The sequence below is a fragment of the Hemiscyllium ocellatum genome, chromosome 5 (assembly GCF_020745735.1).
Source record: "Hemiscyllium ocellatum isolate sHemOce1 chromosome 5, sHemOce1.pat.X.cur, whole genome shotgun sequence".
NCBI lineage: Eukaryota > Metazoa > Chordata > Chondrichthyes > Orectolobiformes > Hemiscylliidae > Hemiscyllium > Hemiscyllium ocellatum.
In genome coordinates, this window is record NC_083405.1 from 86,275,102 (window position 1) to 86,295,522 (window position 20,421).

Consider the following 20,421-nt stretch of genomic DNA (forward strand, 5'->3'; position numbering starts at 1 on the left):
TGTAGTACATACAAATTAATGAAATATGTTTCCGTTCCTGAGCAATAAATGGATTTTTTAATACTGCTTTCATTTTTAACCTCAATTACTGAGCCACATTTAACTCTTCAGATTTTTGTCAAATACAAATCAGTGTGTGTTATGACCAATAGCATCTAGTTGTTTATTGCTTCTAGTCTCTTTCGAGCAGTCCTTTGTCTAAATTAACTCAAGCGCCCAAGTAATTAGTTTGAAATTGTCAATTTTTGAAAAACTCCTTTTCTAAAACAGATTTAAAGAGGAAATTTAGCACCTTCATAATTTTCCATTACAAGTAAGAGCATCAAAAAAAAGCTAAACAAATGCATTGAGCTTTGTGCTGTCTACTTAAAAACAATACTGCTCCTGCTTTCAGCACTGAAACTGTAATTATTTCATGTTACTTCCTTGATCAACTCCTGGGCAATATAAAGTGATGGTGTTTACCAAGATGACCTGTCCGGTCCAGTTGCACAACCAGTCTCCAATCAAGTATGAAATACCTTCCTTTTAAGGCAGACTGTTCATAGGACAAACCAAGAATTTTTTTGTGGTATGTTTTTTGGAATCCTACTTCTGAAGTTCTTTCGTGGGATGTGAGCATCACTGCAAGATTCATTTAGTGTCAACCCTTAAACGGTTTGAGATTGTGGCCGTCAGCCAAATTCTGGAAGCACTACTGTCCATGTTGTGTTGGAACATGCATATGATTGAGAGTATCCTATGATCATATGAGGTTCCAAGTCGGAATGATATTGGGAGATCTTGCAGGTGGTGGTCTTCCACGTGCCAGCTGCTGGTGATGTTCTACATAGTGGAGGTTTGGAATGTGCTCCCAAAGGTCGCTTGTCAATTTGTTATAGTGCATCTTATAGATTGTATGTACTGTTGCCACTGTGCACCAGAGGTGGATGTAATGAATATTAAACATGGTAGAAGTGAGTGCCGATTAAGCATACTGCACTCTGATGGATGGTGCTAGGGCTGTACTCATCCAGTCCTGTGGAGTGTACTCCTTCACTCTCCTGATTTGTGCAATGTGAATGGTGGACCAGCTTTGGGAATTGAATGGGGTGTTACCCACTACAGAAGGTCTAGCTTCTGACCAGCACTCCTAGCAGCTGTAGGATTATGGCTGGTCTATTGAGTTTCTGGTCTGTTAATACTGTGTGATTCTGCAGGAATAATGCCATTAGATGTCAAGGAATGGTGGTTTGATTCATTCTTGTTAGCCAAGGTCAATGTCTGGTATTTGTGGCATAAATCCCTTGTAAAACCTAATTTGAATGCTGTCTGGTTCTCGCTGCATACACAGACTGCCTCAGTATCTGAGGAATCCACAAAAGGTGCTGAGCATATTTTTATTTAAAATATTACATTTTATTTGTGTTTGAAAAGATTTGCTTATTTTACTTTGATCATCTGTCTTCAGTAATTGTTCCTCAGTAAGCTTACTGGAATGATTCTCACTGACATTTTGCACTCAGCAGAGGCTATAACTAGTCCAAATAACTTTCCTGGCTCTCAATAGATTTCCAAAAAATCTTGGCTAATTTTAAGAAAACTGTCTGCTGTAAATAGTAAGTCATTTTAATTTTAGATAATAACCTTGGCTTTCAGTGTTTTTCCTTTCTCTGCTGTACAGAAATTCCAGAGAGGGAATGCAATCTGAACTCTGCATCAGTGTGCAACATTTAGAAATCCAGCTTGTTGGAGAAAGTAAATTAGCTATTAATTTCAGCAATGAAATATTCAGCTTGAAATTTTCATCTGGAGTTATCTTAAAAAAATACAGGAAGTTTTCCTACTTATGCCTGATTATAAATCAGATTGTTTAGTCTTCGTGAAGACGTTAAAATTGTGTTTGGGGAAAAGAAATTGCAGTTTTATAGTGACCATTTTATTTCTGAACTCAATAGGACCAAATAAGGTAGTAAGTTTAATAGGAATAATGTATCAAGTCAGTATTTAATTTCCTTCAAAGGAATAAGGTAGTCCTTCAATAATAAGAAACAAATCTATTTATGTACAATTGTTTGAGTCTACACATTTGCAGTAAGGGATATTTGTGTTTGTATCATATACATTTGCAATTAACCTTTAATGACTTGATCCATCCAATCTAAATCCGCTATCCAACTCTTAATCCATCACCTTGTAGGTTACTGCAGCTGAAATGCATATCCCATGTTTTCTTTATTTGCTCATGGGTGGGTGTCTGAATCTAGGTCCATCCCTAATTGCTCAGGGGTCGGCCTCATTGCTGTGAGTCTGAAGTCACCTGTGGGCCAGGCCAGGCAGATGGCAGATTAGTGAACTGGAAGAATGTCTACAGCCATTGATGGTCATAATATGATGATAATTAGCCTATCCTTTTTTTTAATTCCAGAAATTTGTTGAATTCCTATTTCATCACCTGCCATGGCCCTAAACCTGGGATATAACCACTTTGTCAGTGTCTCCATTAAATGTTATGAGAGTCTAACAATCTCTGTCTCTGCGTACCATTTGATGAAAAGAGTTCCAACCACCACCACTCTGGGAAAATAAATCTCCCCATCCAATCAACTCGAAATTGCCTATTTAATTCTAAATCCAGACCCTACTGACTGTGTGACCTCAGCCAAGGATGATAGGGTCCTTCCATTCACACCAGTTAGTTTTCTCCTCCAACCATTTCCATTCCAAAAAGTCACTAGCCCACCCAATCCTTCCACGCAAGTAGAATGCTTCAATCCATGAAAAAAATACTCTCAAATCTTTTGTGTACCCTCACCGTGCGATCATACCTGCAGGGATAGTGATCACAACTGCAAGATTATTTCAGCTGTGGTTTAATCTTGGATTCCATTTCGGATGCAGCTTGCCACTTTGTCTTGAATCCCATTAACTTTTAAATTTTCATAATTGATCTGCCTTGTGGAACCTTATCAACCTTGTTAAAATCCATGCTACTTCAAATACGCCATTCTTATTGACCCACGTTAAACTTTCTCAAAACACTCAACCATGTTAGTAAAACACAACCTTTCTTTAACAGGTCCGGGTTGTGACACTCAGTTGACTGGACAACTGGTTTATGATGCAGAACGATGTCGACAGCATGGGTTCAATTTCTGGACTGCCTAAGGTTACCATGAAGGTGCCACTCCTCCCAGGCATGTCTGTCTAATGCAGTTCTGTGGTAGTTTAGGACTATGGCAACTTTGTCCATTTAGTAATCCGAGACTCTAGGTTGGTGGACTGATTATGGATTTGAATCCCACCACTGCAGATGGTGAAATTTGAATTTAGTAAAATCAGATGTTTTAGAAAAAAAAGCTAATTTAGTAACAAACATAGTGATTATTATAAAAACCCACCTGATTCACAAATATCCTTTTGTGAAGGAAATCTGCCATCCTTACCTGGTCTAACCTACATGTGCTTTTAATGGTTTAACTTAGCGAGCCACTTAGTTGTGTAAAACTGTTACAAAGTCTAAATCATAAAATCCCCACAGTGTGGAAACAGGCCCTTTGGCCCGAGTCCACACCGGACCTCCAAAAAGTAACCCATACAGACCCATTCTCGTACCCTATTATTCCATTTTCCCTTGATTAATGCGTCTAACCTACACATCCTTGAAAACTATGGGCAATTTAGCGTGGCCAAGTCACCTAACCTGCATATCTTTGGACTGTGGAAGGAAGCAGGAGCACCTGGAGGTAACCCATGCAGGCGCAGGAAGAATGTGCAAACTCCATACAGACAGTCACCCAAGGCTGGAATCAAAACCGTGTCCCTGGTGCTGTGAGGCAGCAGTGTGCTAACCACTGAGCCACCCTAAATGAAATAATGACTCAGAGCCTAGCTCCTGAAAAATACGCAATCTAGGATTTTGTGCCAAAATGAAGGGAACTGTCCTATGGACCAGTCAAACAGCAGCCTGTCGTAATGTAAAAACCTTGGTTAATAGTACTACTGGACAAATTGGAACTAAATCTTTCTTCTTAGTTTGTAGCTTTCATTTTGTTTGGTTAGTTAACATTATGGTTGGTAACTGAGACATATTCATGTGATACTATAGATTTTTTTAAAATAGCAGAACACAACTTTTTTACAAAAGAAAGAAATGAGCGCGCTCTCTCAGCATAGAAGATAGTTAGCATGATCTAATTGATACACCAAAACAAATATTTGAAGTTTTCCTCTTAGCATGTTAAAAAGGCTAAAGTCTAGAGAAATTGCATCTATCTCAACTCTTCAGGGTTCTACTTAACTGTTTTCTGATAGTTCCCTTATTATGGACTGTAAAGGTAATTTGATAAGTCCTTTCTAAAAGCTCCCAAATCTGAGAGATCGGTTCTAGTAACTGACCTGAAGGTTTCAACTGATAATGATGGTAGAGGGCGTTTACTGTGCCATCTGTCAGCACTTACAAAGAAATGACCTGTTCAGTGATGCTCGTTTAGTTCTGACAGGGCCACTCAGATCCTACCTCATTACAGTTGTGGTTCAGACATGGTTGAAAGAGCTGAACTTAAGATGCAAGATAAGAGTGAGCAAGCTTAGCATCAAGGCAGCATTTGGCTGAGCATGGCATCAAGGAGCCGTAGCAAAATCAGTCATTGAGATTTGGGAAAAGGTTTGTTAGTGTTGTACCCTGCCATTGAGAAATGGTTCTGGTTGATGGAAGTCAATCATCTCAGCTTCAGGATTTCACAGCAGAAGCTTCTCAAGGTTGTGTTCTTGATACCACAATCCTCAGCTGCTTCGTCAATTACTTCTTCTGTCTGTTATAAAATCAGAAGTCGACATGTTTGTTGATGGTAGTACAGTGTTCGTTACGAATCGTGCCACCTCACATACTAAAGTAGTCTGGACCGAAATGAGGTGACACCTAGGCTTCAGTTGCCAAGTAACAAGTAATATTTGTGATACACTTGTGTCAGGCAATGGCCATCTCAAACAAAAGAGAGTCTAGCTATCATCCCTTGACATTCAATGACCTTATCATTGCTGAGTTTCTCCATTATCTATATCCTGAGTTTATATACCAGTTGTCTGAACACTTTGGCTTCCTGTCTTCCTAATGCCTGTCTGCCTGGGTCAATCAAACAATACTTTCCACTTGCCTGATTGCTGCAGCTCCAACAGCGCTTGAAGCATGACACTGCCCAGGACACCCCATCTACACCCTCAGTGTTCATTACCTTCACCACCGACCCATCAGGGCTCCTTCAACAGCACCAAACTTTACCACCTGGAAAATCAAGAGCCATAGATAAATGTCACCACCGTTTACAGTTCCCCTCAAAGCCCCACACCATCTTCACTTGGAATTATATCACAGTTTTTATTTAAACTGTCACTGTCAGAATCCTGGAACTTGTGTATATCCTCCATGATGTAGACCTACCATCCTTTTGGCACCCAAGTACAATAGATTCCTGATGAAGGGCTTTTGCCCGAAACGTCGATTTTCTAGCTCGGATGCTGCCTGACCTGCTGTGCTTTTCCAGTAAGACTCTAATCTAGACTCTGGTTTCCAGAATCTGCAGCCCTCACTTTTGCCTACCCAAGTGCAATATATTTGATTTGCTTTTCATTCTTGATGTTTACAAGAAATTCTGGTCACTGTTATTACCTTATTTTGTGGGATCTTAATTTGGACTGTGTGATATACAGCCCAAGTAAGAGAGAATTGCTCTGACAACAATTAAACTTGAATAGAGTTAATCATTCTAGAAACCAATATGTATTCTGTTTTTAGGTGTTCTGGATGAAATATGTTTTTATTGGCATTATAATTGAGAGTTTGTTCAACATGCCAGAAAAATCCTGAAATAACATTTTCATAAAGGTTGTATTTTTTAAAGAAAAGTTTTAAATGGCACATTGGGTTCAAGTAAGTTGGCAGTTGCATGCTTCTGTCTCTAGAACATGGTGTACTAAACAGCATGTTTTACGTGATCAGTCATAGTGTTGCTCTGTATTGCATTCTGAGTTTGAAGTCCATGTAAGGATTTTTTTTTTGAAATATGGAATGAATTCATCCAGTTGGCCAGCAGTAGTAGGTTTGAATTTTAAAGTTCGCAAGAGGAAAAGAATTTGTTTTGGACAGGATGTAAATTCAGTCCTGACAATAATGTCTTTCATCCTTCCTTCGTTTTAGTCATGCATATATAAGCTTCTTAATTGTGGTCTTAACCACAGTAAATAGGGTAGAGATTGTTTTTACCCCACCATAATCAATGACTGCACATGCTGGAAACCAGATTCTGGATTAGTGATGCTGGAAGAGCACAGCAGTTCAGGCAGCATCCAAGGAGCAGGGAAATTGACGTTTCGGGCAAAAGCCCTTCATCAGGAGTAATGTCACCACCGTATTCCTGATGAAGGGCTTTTGCCCGAAACGTCAATTTCGCTGCTCCTTGGATGCTGCCTGAACTGCTGTACTCTTCCAGCATCACTAATCCAGGCTAGAGATTGATTATGCCAATTATGCCTAATAGAAAACTGCCTTGATCTGAAGTGAAAGACATGAACCTTTCACTGATTTCCATTGAATCCATTTGGTGAGCTGAGAAACTGAGATCACCTATCTCAGCTCTCTATTTCCAAAGGATCATTTTCAGCCCACTTACCTCATTGTCAGAAGCTCACTAGGCCCGATGGACTGGTGGTTTTCGATGGGAAAAAGTTTTGATCAGTGATCTGAAGCTGGGATGAGCATTATTACTTCAAAATCCACATTAAGTTGTGTGGAAAATGTGTCTGCATTATGGGGTGGCCAATTGCTCAGTTCAGCTTGGTGGAAAGTTTTCTAAAACAGGCAGTTTTAGCATTTGCAAAAGACCTGATGCCAAAAGGAAGTTGAACTTTAGGGATTGGATTTGGATTGTTCATTGCATCTCTCCAACATCTCACTTGAGCTTCAAGGTACTTTGAGGAAAACCCTTAACTGTGCTATAAATCATAACTGTAATGCTGACAGACAATGCAGAAAATAAAAGCTTTTTGTTAGTACTTAAAGTTGCTCTAAGAACTTCAGGTTTAAAATTTTTAGCTTTCTCACATCAGTCAGTGCATGACAACTGTTAGCAGGCTGGTGGTAGATACCTGCTTTTTCATTGTACCCCATCCAATGATTCTCAGCCTTTCATAAACTTCCAGATGAAGATATTAATAAACTAATGAAATTCCTTTTTTTCTTGTTGAGCTCAATTTTTTTTTCTTTACTCCTTTCTCATTCTCATGACTTCATCTTTTTTTCCCAATTTTTCTTTCGAGTTTGTCAATACAATAGACTGCCCTGGTCATATATGCATTAAAGAGACTGGTTAGTGGGAAAGGAGCAGGTTGAGACCAAAGAATCTCAGGAGCCTGAAGTTGGAACCAGCTTGAAGAGTTGGCCTAAACTAGAAGTGGAAATGAATAAATATAGCACTCAGGGGAGAAAGTAAACTTGCACACTTTGATTTTGAAAGCTGTAAACTCAAGAGTTTAATTCCTTTGGCTAGTAAATTCCAAATGCTTTACAAGCTATTTGCATTTTGAGACCTATGGAACATACCAAACAACAGATTTCAATTATATAAAATGTTGCTACACTGTAGCAGCAATAAAGCTACACCTGGCCTCCAAATTCCATTTGGAATTTCCTAGCTGTTACATGTAAGCTGAAGTTTTTGTTTAAATTAGAACATCAAATTCTGAGAAGTTGGTACTCCAGTTTTAGAATTGTTTTTAATCTGACAAATCTACTTGTGACTAATCCAGAGAGGAGGAGGAGGAACAGCCTGTTATCACGGGATTTACAAAATTGTGTTTCAGCACACAAGGTCATTTCAACTCTAACTTATTAATTGAGCTTCATTACCCTAGTGCCAATCTCCTTTTATCCCCCATACCTTTCCCTTGCACGCTATCTTTATTCTAGTGATTATTCAAAGCCATTTTACACACCTCAATTGAACCTGTCTCCAGTACACTTCCAACATTCCATACCCAAACCACTTTCCTATTCAAAAAGTATTTCCAAATGTCACACTTGCTTCTTTTGCAAGTAGCTTTCATCTGCTGTCTTGTTCGTGTTCCTTTTATGAATGGAAACAGTTTCTGTCTATCTACTCTAACCTGCCATTTGTGATTTTTAAAGCTGAAAAATGTGTTGCTGGAAAAGTACAGTAGGTCAGGCAACATCCAAGGAGCAGGAGAATCAACGTTTCAGGCATAAGCCCTTCTACAGGAATGTGTGATTTGTGATTTTTAAGGCCTCAAATAGACCTCCTCTTAACCACCACCTCTCCAAGCCCAGTCTTAACTTCTCAATCTATCCTCTCAACTGAAGTTCCTCATCCCTGAAACCATTCTTTGGAACTGCTTCTGCTCTCTCTGCCATGAGTTCACATTCTTCATAAAATATATTGCCCAGAATTGTACACAATTCTCTAACTGAGGTCCAGCAAGTGTCTTGTACAACTTCAACAGCACCTCCTGGCTCTTGTACATTATACCCGGTGAGATGAGATTATCTACTTTATTTTTCAATGATCTCTGCAAAATGCACACAGGTTCCATTGCTTCTGACCACACGCACACCCACCCCTGCAAAAATTATTTGCGTTATGATATGTCTTCCAGAGTTCATCCTACCAAAATGCTTCACCTCGCACTTCTCTGCTTTGGAACTTTTTTGCCCACTCAACCAACTTGGCTGTCCTTTTGGAGTTCTCTATTGTTCACGTTTACAATTCTTTCAAATTTTCTGCCATCTCTAAACCCTTGTAAGAGTTAGATCCATTATATATCAGGAAAAGCAAGAGCCCCTAGGGAATTCCACTACAAACTTTCCTCCACCCCAAAAATATTATCATCATTACTGTTTGTTGTCACAGTTAATTTTATGTCCATGTGCTATCACTGGTCTATTGTGTGGCATTGAATTAAACACCTTCTGAAAGTCCATGTACTCCTCATCACCAGTGTTACCCTTGCCAAACATTCTGTTGCCTCTTCAAATAAAATCTCCAAGTTAGTTAGACATGATTTCTCCTTTATAAATCAATGATGACTCTTCCTAATCAACCCACCTTTATCTATATAGCTCATAATTCTATGCTGAATAATTGTTTCTAGAAGCTTCCCCACTATTGACTTTAAATTGACAATTGGATCAGACAGGATGATTATTTACTTTGGTAATTTTCTCCTTTTCTCCCATTGCTGACTCTTATGCTGTCTTCAACATACTTACACCTTAAGAATGTCAGGTCTTTATCTCGTGTTTTACTCTGCAGGTTCATGTGGATGACACTTTTGCTTACAAAACAAAAATACTTAGATTGCAAAGCTAGTTATAAGCTGTAAAGATGTTGCAAACTGAGTGGTCTAGTTATGCCGCTATTATAACATGAGCCTTTAACGTAAGGACTACAGAGTTCTGTGTGAGCATTAAGAATAGTGAGAGAAACTGGTGGATTCACAAGACCATAGACATTGGAGCAGAAGCGGGCCATTCTGCCCAACAATTGTGCTTCCCATTCAATGACATAAAGACTGATTTGGTAATCTTCAATTCCACTTTCCTGACTCTTCTGCCATTAACTCCAGCTCTTCATTTATATCCCTTCTCTATTACCATTACCAATTATTTTGTCTTTTGCCATGGGGACATATGTTGACTTGCTCTTCATTCTCTTCTCTTTTTCAGCCAATGTCCCTGTGACCTTCCTAACAAGGTTAAAAGCTTTTCTAGTGCACTGCAGCTTTTATAAAGAGTCATACTTGACTCAAAATGTGAACTGTTTCTCCTCAAATACTGCCTAATCTAAGTTTCTCCAGCACTTTGTTTTTATTTCATAATTCCATCATCTGCAGTACTTTGCTGTTATGATTTTTATGATCTTACACATTCTTTTCAACTGTTCGTGTCTTCTCACATACAGAAGACATTCTTGTAGCAAGTTAATGCCCTTCACAAACTAAAAATTATTCATGCACATACAGTGAATGAGATGTATTATCCCTCAGGATTAAGAATCTACTGTTAAACTGCATTATACCAGAAGTACTAATCTCTCATTGATAAAATTAAATCATGTTAATGTTATCTAACTCTGGCTGAATTTTGAGTATTCCAAGAAAGTAATATATGGAGAAGCAGGTTAAATAATATTGTAATACAAATGTTTTAATTTCCATAAATTCATTTTAATCTATTTTGAGTCCAATCATTTAAAGATTCTTATTGGTTCTAATACAAATGAGTCCTGTTGCATTTTACATAAATCTGTACCTGTGATTAATAACAGATAGTAAACACTATACAGTTAAATTGGATGCAGAACTGACCAACCATTTGTTCTTGTTGAAATCTTAAATGTACAGATAATTTCAATGTATTTTTGGGAAGCTAGGAGATTTCCTTCTTTCAGGCCTTGTGTATCAGTCAAGGATTTGACTGGTCTTTAGAATAGCTCTTCCAACACCTTCCCCTGTATGGTAAAACTTAAGTCCTGCAAAGCAGATGTAATTTTGTGGCAAAAGGACAGGGCCACTGCCATCTTAATACCGTATATACTTGTCTAAAAGTCGACCCCTTATTTTTGGCAAAAAAAGTTGCATTTTCCGTATATCCTGTGTGAAAGTCAACCCTACCATATTGCATTATAAACCTCTTACAAAGGCAGCTGCAATTTCCTATTATCCTGCATAAACGAAATCACATTCATTCATTCATACTGGTATCTCTACTCGTCGCTCATTGTTTAGGTATTGCATTTCTATTCATTCATTGATAATTCTACTTTGCTCACTTGGTTTACTACAGCATGTTTTGATTCATTCATTCATTAAAACCGGTACTAAATCTATTGGTACTTATCGTACTTTGTTCACTAGACATTCCAAAAGCTAATATCGTTAAAAAAAATAATCATTTTAATTGTGCCATTATATCTGAATAAGTGAGATATATTAGCTACATATATCTTTAATTCTTTGACAATTTCTTTAATGTTGCTGAAGTTTGTAATGTACAAGAGTAAATGGGAAGGAAATGGATGAATTTGGCAAAAAAGTTCAAGATGCTTACACACGCGGAATTTAATAAAATTTCATTTTAAGTGTGCCATTATATACCAGGCCATGATGATGTTGCACAGTGTCAATGAATCTTTGACGTTAAATTTTCATACCAGTATGTATAAGTAAAATTTACTGCCTGTAATTCATTCTTGTTTCTTTTGCTTTTATTCAGTAATTACCTTTACCGTAATTCATTGTTTTTCTTCTTTACCCGGGATTAGTTGTGCGATCAAAACAACTTCCACTGATAATGCGGTATTTCAAACTGCAGCGTGAATTTCATTCCCCCTCAACTAGTACCCGTGTATTAATCGACCCTATAAATTGAACCTTGGAAAATAATCTAAAAAAATTGACTTTTACACGAGTATATACAGTAGTTATTCAACGCATATACCTCTAACATGTTTGAAATACTAGTGACTCTTTTGTGGCTGTGCTCAGACTTGCTGAAAAGGAAATGGTTTGTTTGTTGCCAAAGCATCTGGACTGAAATGTTAACTTGCTATCCTTTCTTTTGGAACTGAACTTGAGTTTTTGAAAATGCATGGTTTTGTTTCAGACTTTCAGGAGCTGCAGTGTTTTTGCATGCGTCATTTAGCAATGTTCATAACAATTGGATGAAACCTTAAGGTGCCAAGTCATGTTGCAAGCATTAGTATTTGCCTTGTAGAATTCTCCATTGACTTCCACTTTACTAAGCGTACTACAGTGTCAAGCACTTCTGATTTTATGCATTTTAGAACATAGCTAGTTAACTTTTGATAAGGTATTAATCCAAAGTAGTTTTTAATTACTGACTTGAAACTTAACTTTTTTGAGAGAAATGATTTTTTTAAATTTTCTTATCAATCTATTGATTCTGTAAGTATGTTCATTAAAAATCTATTTTTCCAGCCTAGTATTATGATGCTAGGAGAAAGTGAGGACTTCAGATGCTGGAGATCTGAGGTGAAAAATGTGTTGCTGGAAAAGCGCAGTAGGCCAGGCAGCACCCAAGGAGCAGGAGGATCAACTTTACGGGCATAAGCCCTTCTTCAGGAAGAAGAAGGGTTTATGCCCAAAACATCGATTCTTCTGCTCCTTGGATGCTGCCTGACCTGCTGCGCTTTCCCAGCAACACATTTTTCAGCTCTAGTATTATGAAGGTGGCAATTTAATAACTGACACTCTGTGACTTTTGAACTTGGGATGCATGAACTCAAAAGGCATCAAATGAGAAATGATTGCAAGTTTATTTAAAAATATTAAGTGAAGCTTGATGAGGCCATTGTAATAAAGCAAGGTAGAATTAACCAGTCATCTATTTAAAATGCGCAGTTTGTCCTAAAATGTTTTGGAACTGGTGTTTAATTACTTCAAGTCAAAAGGCAATACTGTAATCTTTAAAGAGTTGGAGTGAGGCAGAGGGCTACCACCTATTTTTGTGTGTTTTAGTCAGCTTCTGCATACTCAGCCTGTTACTTTATTGCTAATTTTTCTGCCAACTTAATTGCAAAATGGACTTTGAAAAATATAGTGCTGTTATGCAGTTTCTTACATTCAGAAGTTGCAGTCAGGATACTTTGCAAAGTTGACAAAAGTTTTCACCTTTTTTCATGTTCTTTTTATCCCTACTCCCAAACAGACTTATTGCTAGAAAAACATAGCTGAGCTCAAAGGAGTAAGGAACCTAACAGTAACAGCTGCAGGCCATGTTTTCTTAATCTTTCACCTTTTTTTAATTGCATGCTTTTTAATCCTTACTTAATAACTTCTTAATTGGAATTCAATGAGGCAAATCATTCATTCACTTTTTTGCTGTGAGCTGTAAAATTTTCTTCCATAGCATAGTGAAAAGGCACTGACTCTTGAGAATTTGCATGAAAAAGAGTTGATTCTTTAAGTGAATCATTAATCCTGCTCAAAAATAGATTCTGCAAAACCAACATAGTGTACAAAATCCCATGCAAGGACTACACAACACTACAGAGGACAAACAGGAAGACCGCTAACGATCTGCATCCATGAACACCAACTAGCCATGAAACGACATGGCCAGCTATCCTTAGTAGCGTCACACGCAGATGACGACAAGCAACATGAATTCAACTAGGACGACACGACTGTTAAAGGACAAGCCAAACAGAGAACATCCAAGGAATACCTAGAGGAATGGCACTCCCACAGATTCAATCAATAAGCATATCGACCTGGACCCAATATACCGACCACTGCAGCGGACAGCTGAAACTGACAACTGGAAGCGGCAGATTCAAACCACTACAAATGCTGGAGGAAAGATCACAGAAGCGCTTCACAGGAGGCTCTCAAGCACTGAAGATGTCACCTAGACAGGGGACGAAACGTCTGCAACACAAATTCCCAGCTCGGCGAACAGAACCACAACAACAAGCACCCAAGCTACAAATCTTCTCCCAAACTTTGAATACATTGTAGATATTTTTGGAAGATTTACAATTGCACAAGTCTAAATTCTGCTTGCAATATGCAAGTTTTGCATAAATAAAGTGATGACTGTGAAATGTGATCAATCCTTCAACTGCAATTGTAAATTATCTTTAGTCTGTATCATTGGAATTATCCAATTTTACCTGCGTAATTGTATAAAATACTAGGATGTTTAACTGAAGGAGGATGAGTTGTGAAGCAAAATGTTTTTCTCAATAGGTGCCTGCTGAGATGGCTATTCTATGAGGGAATAACAATGTTTTTTGCAATTTCTTTTCATATTTTGGTTCATTCATGCAGCATTTGACCCTAAAACATTATACAGGCAATAAGAGCACTATAGTTGCTTGAGGGCCTGTGGCTATGCTCCAGGCAATCAGGATTGGAATCTACGGATCATTTTGGTGGTTGTGGGAGGTTCGGTGGTAATTAAATGTTACGTCTTCTGTCTGTCTGGAACATTCAAAGATCGTATTGTGCACAGGATTCCCAAGACAAGCTATTGAACCCATTTGCTTTGGTACTAAACTGTTGAACCTTGAAGGAGGCTGAGAATATTGGCTTCTACTGATAGGCCAAATAGGACGATCAATGCTCCTCTTTAATTGGAGTAAAAGAATAGGGAAATATGCTGTTTGAGCATGTCTAATATTGTTGGAACCACACGGCCCCTGGAATTTCACTGGATTGTCCCTGTTTTGGTACTGAGTCCTGAGAACAAAAGTATCTCAGTTTCAAAGATTTGTCCTAAATTATCCACTCTTCTTGGGACCAGTCTTGACATAGAAAAGAAGCAATGACTGACTAGCTTTTGCTGATTTCGGAGTATTCCAAAGTACGTTTGAAGTATTGTAACATATTAAAAGTTGAAAGCCAAGTTTTTGTCTGTTAGATCTTTTTTAAGCAATGCTGAGTCTCTATTTCATTGCTGACTAATGATCTTCATTGTGGTATATATTTGAATTCGGGTGTACGTATATGGAGAAGGGAATGGATTAGACTATACTTTGATAATCCCAAAGTATTCTGCAGGTACATATTTTTCAGGGTAAGCTGAAGTTTGTTCACATGAATGTGGTAGCAACTTGCTGTTATTGTACATTAAATCTTAATCCAGCACAATTATCACATTTTACAGAACATCAGAAAATCCACAAAATAAGTGATTCAACCCAAGGATATCAACAGCCACTACGACCAGCCTCCTCACCCTGCTTTTCCCAGTTAGATTAAAACATGATTTTTGCAATTACCACAAGTGTAAGGCTTTGGACTTTCAGTGATATATGTTGAATTCACAGTGTGGATTGGTTTTAGAATTGAGTCAATAAACTTATTTAGCAGCCCACGAAACTCCATTGTTTCTTTTAACGAAGAGGGCTATTTGAGAATGAAAAGCAAGACTGCAGATGCTAGAATTTCTGATGTAGAAAATCCTGAAACACTCAACAGATCAGTAACTATCAGTGGGGAGAACAGAGGTGTTGATGTTTACATGTCAATATTCCTCTGTCTTTCATATCTATAATAATAAAGTCAATTTATCTCCTCTGAACATTCTTACACTCTCTCAATAAGACAGCAGTCATCAGATGTGAAAACCAAGGTTACCCAGAAGCACATGCATCTGCATCGTATATTGGCAATATGTAAATGATGGACTGGGGTTGAGGCTGGTATAGTAGGTTTTAAGTTAGAGTTGCTGACATACTAGAATTTAAACCTGCTCTGTTATTTTTAAAATCCAATTTGTATGCATAAAGAGATACCAATGGTTGTTCACTAGTATGCACCCTACCAAAGTACAGTACGAACATGGTAATACCAGTAGACCACTGGGTTCAAGCTTGACACAACATCTGAATATTTAATTTGGGTAACCACCTCTGTAAATACCTCTGTTTGCACTATGATCTGTGCAGGTGAATGTAAAAGCTGCTGTGATATCAGTCAAACAATCATGGGAGTTCTCCCAATGTCCTACCTATCATTTTATGTCAGAATCCTCATCACCAAAGATATTGATTAACTCAAAGTTTGGGAGCAGATTTGTATCTGCAACACAAATTCCCAGCTCGGCGAACAGAACCACAACAACATATTGATTAACTGTTTATAGGACTTTGCTGAGCAGAAACCTCCTGTTCATTTTCAACGATGATGGCAATTTGGAAATAATTAATTGGCTTGTTATCACTTGAGGACTTCCTTAAGTATGGGGTGGAACATGTAATAACTGAGTCATTGCCAGCTTTATCATTTATCTATAGGGATGTGGAAAACACTTGCAAGTTGACATTTTGACCTATCACTGGTTACTCAGAGGTCTTTAAGTGAATCCTACGTTAGTCTTTGCAAGGTTACTCCCTAAAGAACTTTAATAAACCAGATATTTTACAGTTTGTTTTTCTGGTGAATGCTTATAAGACACATGGGGCGAAGCAAATCTGAATATGACGCGAGACATCTGTTTCTATATTTGCCATGCGTAAACTATTATTTGGTCATTTGAATTGAGGATACTGCCTGCAATCTTGAGATGCCTAAAACATGAGAACTTCATGTCTTTGGTGTGTAGCTTTTTAACTCAGAGGCACACAACACACAGGTTTCAGATGTGCCTATCTATGTGGCCAGTTTGTGGATCTCGCATAAGTACTTGTAGCAGTTTATAGTCAATGAAATACTTTTGAAATAGGGTCACTGAAATGCAGGAAATGTGGTGACCAATCTGCACACAGCAAGCTAACTCAAACATGACTGTGACGAGGCTCATGCAATCTGATTTTATTTTTTTAATGATGCTGATTAAGGGCCAGGACAGTAGGGAGAAGGCCACTGCTGCTCTTCTCCACAGTGCTGTGGGGTCTTGCACATTCAAGTACACAGATGGGACCTTGGTTTAAAGTTTTATGTGTAATACCCCATTTTTTGATAATACAGCACTTGTAAGTACTGCACTACGGCGTCCGTTCTGGATGTGACTTGATGATGGAGCGTTGTGACTAAAGGGCTATGTGCTACCAACTAAATCATGGCTGACTAGTATGGGCCAAAAAATGGATGCTTTAATCTTCATACTTTAAATTCCTGAAACCTGTTTGTCAATTCTAATGAAAGTTCTGCATTAAGAACACCAACCCAACTTCTTTCCTTGGTTTCAACTTGACCAACAGGTTCAGACCATTTCAATGTGTTTGCATCAAACATATTCAATGAAAGTGAATGCAGACGCATGTACGTCCTTGATTGTAATAATTTTGTAGACTGTCTTTGGGAAAAAAAAAGCAGCATTTTTATCTGTCCTCCTTTTTATGACTTAATACTTTATTATTTGATTTGAGAATAGAAGGTTGTTGTGTTGTCAAGGCATGTAATGTAAGATTTCTTAATCAGTGAGCGAGAAAACAGATGGATTTACTTTTTTTTCCTTTTCTATTGTGTAAATATATATTGTAATTGAATAGTGATGCTGTCAAATTTTCATTAAATTGTATTTCCAGATTTCTATTTCTGTTGTAACAAAAAGCAAATCAAATTGTCTCCAAGTTTTGTCATTTATTTCATTTGTCTCCCATACCTCCTTTCATTTTATATGATCTGTCTTCGAAAATGTTTCAAACAATTTGAATTCCAAATCATTTTAACCTTATATTTTTGGACACTTGATATTCATTTTCCAAGTTGTCAAACTGTATAATTGGTTTTACTTCATTCCAATTACTTGGAAGTCAATCATTTTCAATGTTTTGCCAAGTGCGTTTTTCAAGTATGGAATTAGAGCTGACATTCATTAACCCTGGACTCATTTATAGACTCTTATGAAATGTGACAGTTTTATTTTTATTCATTCGTTGCATGTGCTTTCACTGTCTGGGTCAGCATTTACTGCCCATCCCTAATTGCCCTTCAGCAGATGATGGTGAGCTGCCAACTTGAACCACAGCAGTCCACATAGATATAAAATTGGCTAAAGTGCAGAAAGCAGAGTAGCAATGAATGTCATTTTTTTTCAGGACTGGAGGGAGGGACATGCATACCTTGAAAGCTACATGGCAAAGGTTTGTTTGAATCATTCATGCAATGAGAAGGTTTCTTAATTTACCTATAGTCTCTGGAGTTTAGAAAGTTCACAGGTGATCTCATTGAATTATAACATTCTGAAGGGCTTGACAGAAAAAGACAGGTTGTTTCCATTGGTTAGAGAATCTAGAAGACAGGAAACTGTCTCAGGATAAGCGATCAATTTTTTCCAACTGAGATGAGAAATTTTGTAACTCATGACTTGTGAATCATTGGAATTCTGGACCTCAGAGGGTTACTCATACTCCTTTGAACAGATTTAATGCTGAGACGTGTATACAGGAAATGCAGTTGAAGCATAACTTCTGCTGTGATCATATTGAATAGCAGAGCAGGTTAAGGTGCAATCTGGTTTATCCCTGTTATGTTATTATGCAATAGTGTTTTCCCAGAGATCAGTATTATGCTTTTGTCTTACTTACTTAGAATGCTGAGCATAATTGCCAAGTTTCAGTAAAGCACAAAATTCAAAAATTCAATAAACAATGAGGAGGATAGTAACACTTAAGGTAGACAGACTCGTGAAATAGGAAGAAGAATGACAGATGAAATTTAATTCTCCCATACAGTGAGAAATTTTTGGCTGAAGAATGAATTGAAGACAATTATGAACAAAAATATAAAATTTTAAAGATATAGAGACACTTGAGTTTGTAGTATGTAAAACCTTAAATGGAGTATTTGGTTTACCAGATCTGGTTGATAAGAGTTTTGTTTGACAATGTTTGAGGAGAGGCCAAGTTTCTTGTAAGCAGACTTGAAGAGGTAGAGAATGGCTTGTAAACTTGGTACAGAGTGTGCAATGACAGTGCAGTTATCCCCAAACTGCAGATCATGTGCATCTTTAATTTTGGCAGGGAGATATCTAAAGTTAAATGTTGCCTAGCTGGAAAACTCTAATACTTACAGCTAAAGGCAATTTATATTTGGGGTGAATAGCCAATGATAGCCTCTTCCTGTTTACAATATACCTATCTCTCAGCCTTATTTCATACCGGTCGAGATTTCGAAGGCATCTGTTTCAGATCCAGTAATGTCATTTATGAATTTACAGGATTATGATGATGTTTCTTAAATCTAAATCTTTGGAGCACATTTTACACTGCCTTGTCTTCCATTCCCCAAATCCTCCAACCCCAATTTGATGTCCTTTCAAATTAAGCAATAATGTTTTTGATTCTAGAGTTGAAAGCTTTGTGTAAATTGTGAACAGTGATGGTCCTAAAACTGATTCCTTTATTCCCACTGTACTGTCTGAAAACCAACGAACAATTCATTCTGCCATTTGTTCCCTGAATCCATATTATATTTATTATTGGGCATCTTATCAAAGGCCTTCAGACAAAAAAAGAAATAACACCTCTTGCATTATCATTGTACTTCATTTTTTGCCTCCCCAAAAAAATTAAGTTAGTCAGGCAAGAATTTCCCCTTTGGAAGCCAAGCTGGCTATTCATTATTTTATTTTTATTTTCTATGTGTTCATCCACTCACTTTTGTGGGAATTCCATTTTTTTCTTCTATCACTGATTTTAAGCATTATTGGGCATATTCTGTCTCCCTTCTGCCAGACCTTTGTTACTATCCCTTTTTCTAAAATTTTTAAATAATCACTTAGAAAATGCATCAAGATATATTGCCAATCACAATATATTAACACTAAGGTAATAGGACATATACTGTAACTGTGGTACCATATTAATATTGTCAGCACTAGAGAAACCTGCTGTAATTTACAAAGTTACACCTGATTTCATTGATAACTAGGGTGGCTTTTACAAAAAGTGCTTTTCTGGAATTTATTTCTGAATATCACAGTTAATGTACAGTAAAGGAAAAGCAAAAGGGCTTTGTTCCAAGCTGTGTTACGTTCTTGTCATAGCATACATTTTAATTATAAATGGTTCCATTAAATGTCAAATACGTCTGTTTGGCAGTGAATGAAACCACACATGCTTTCCTTGAAAAAGACAGAAGTTTGGAGCAATACCACGTATAAAATGTATTTATTTAATGCCAATTCCAGGTTGTCTCAAAGCACTGAATACCGGAAGTGTTACCCTGAAGAGTTAAACCAGACTGCAGAAGTAGTATTCCAAAGATTTATAGCTGTTGTCAGTAATAGAAACCAAACAGAACATTTCATTATGTTGGCGTGATTCTAATTTTATTTATATTCTTTTAAAAATGATAATGAACCTTAGTTGTATATGAGTAAGTAAACTGGTGGATGATGTTGAAATTTTCTTTTGTTGTTCTGACGTGACAGAGATTTTATTTTGCAATTTTTCACTTAATTGCTGACAGCAGGTTTTAATCTTGTACACCATTTTCAGAAATATAGTTTGCAGAAATGGAAGTTGTGTATTGTTTTAGGGAGTTGAGCTGTCCTCCCTTTCTGAAATATTTCTGTGCTTCCATCAGTTACCGACTTGGCCCTGTTGAATTTTAGGTAGGCAAAGACATTTTTCATGATACAAGTGTATTTGTTTACTCTTCAGGGGGTCCAAGGCTAGACTCCTGGTGAGTCCTACAATCAGCCTTTCAGCAAGTGTGAATTAATGCCTTTATTTCAATTATACAAATGTATAATTTTGCTGCTAAGGCATCTGCATGCAAGTCTTGTGCATAATCATGCCTATATTTTTCTGTGTTTAAAAGGAAAATTAACCAAAAATAACTGCAGATCTCTTTTTTTCCAGGAAATGTCCTTAGTTGCTCCAGAATCTCCCTGGGAACAAGCGAGAAGAGTATTCCAAACATATGATCCTGAAGGTAAAAATGTTTGACTTTTAA

General features: G+C 37.4%; 1 protein-coding gene across 1 annotated transcript in view; it reads left to right on the plus strand.

The window, feature by feature from the left end:
* The window catches only part of mindy3 (MINDY lysine 48 deubiquitinase 3), a 134,171-nt gene that overhangs the window by 55,823 nt on the left and 57,927 nt on the right, over positions 1-20,421 (plus strand). Inside the window, exon 11 of the mRNA XM_060824940.1 lies at positions 20,328-20,400. Within this exon, the coding sequence (XP_060680923.1) occupies positions 20,328-20,400 (73 nt within the window). The remainder of the gene's footprint in view (positions 1-20,327; positions 20,401-20,421) is intronic.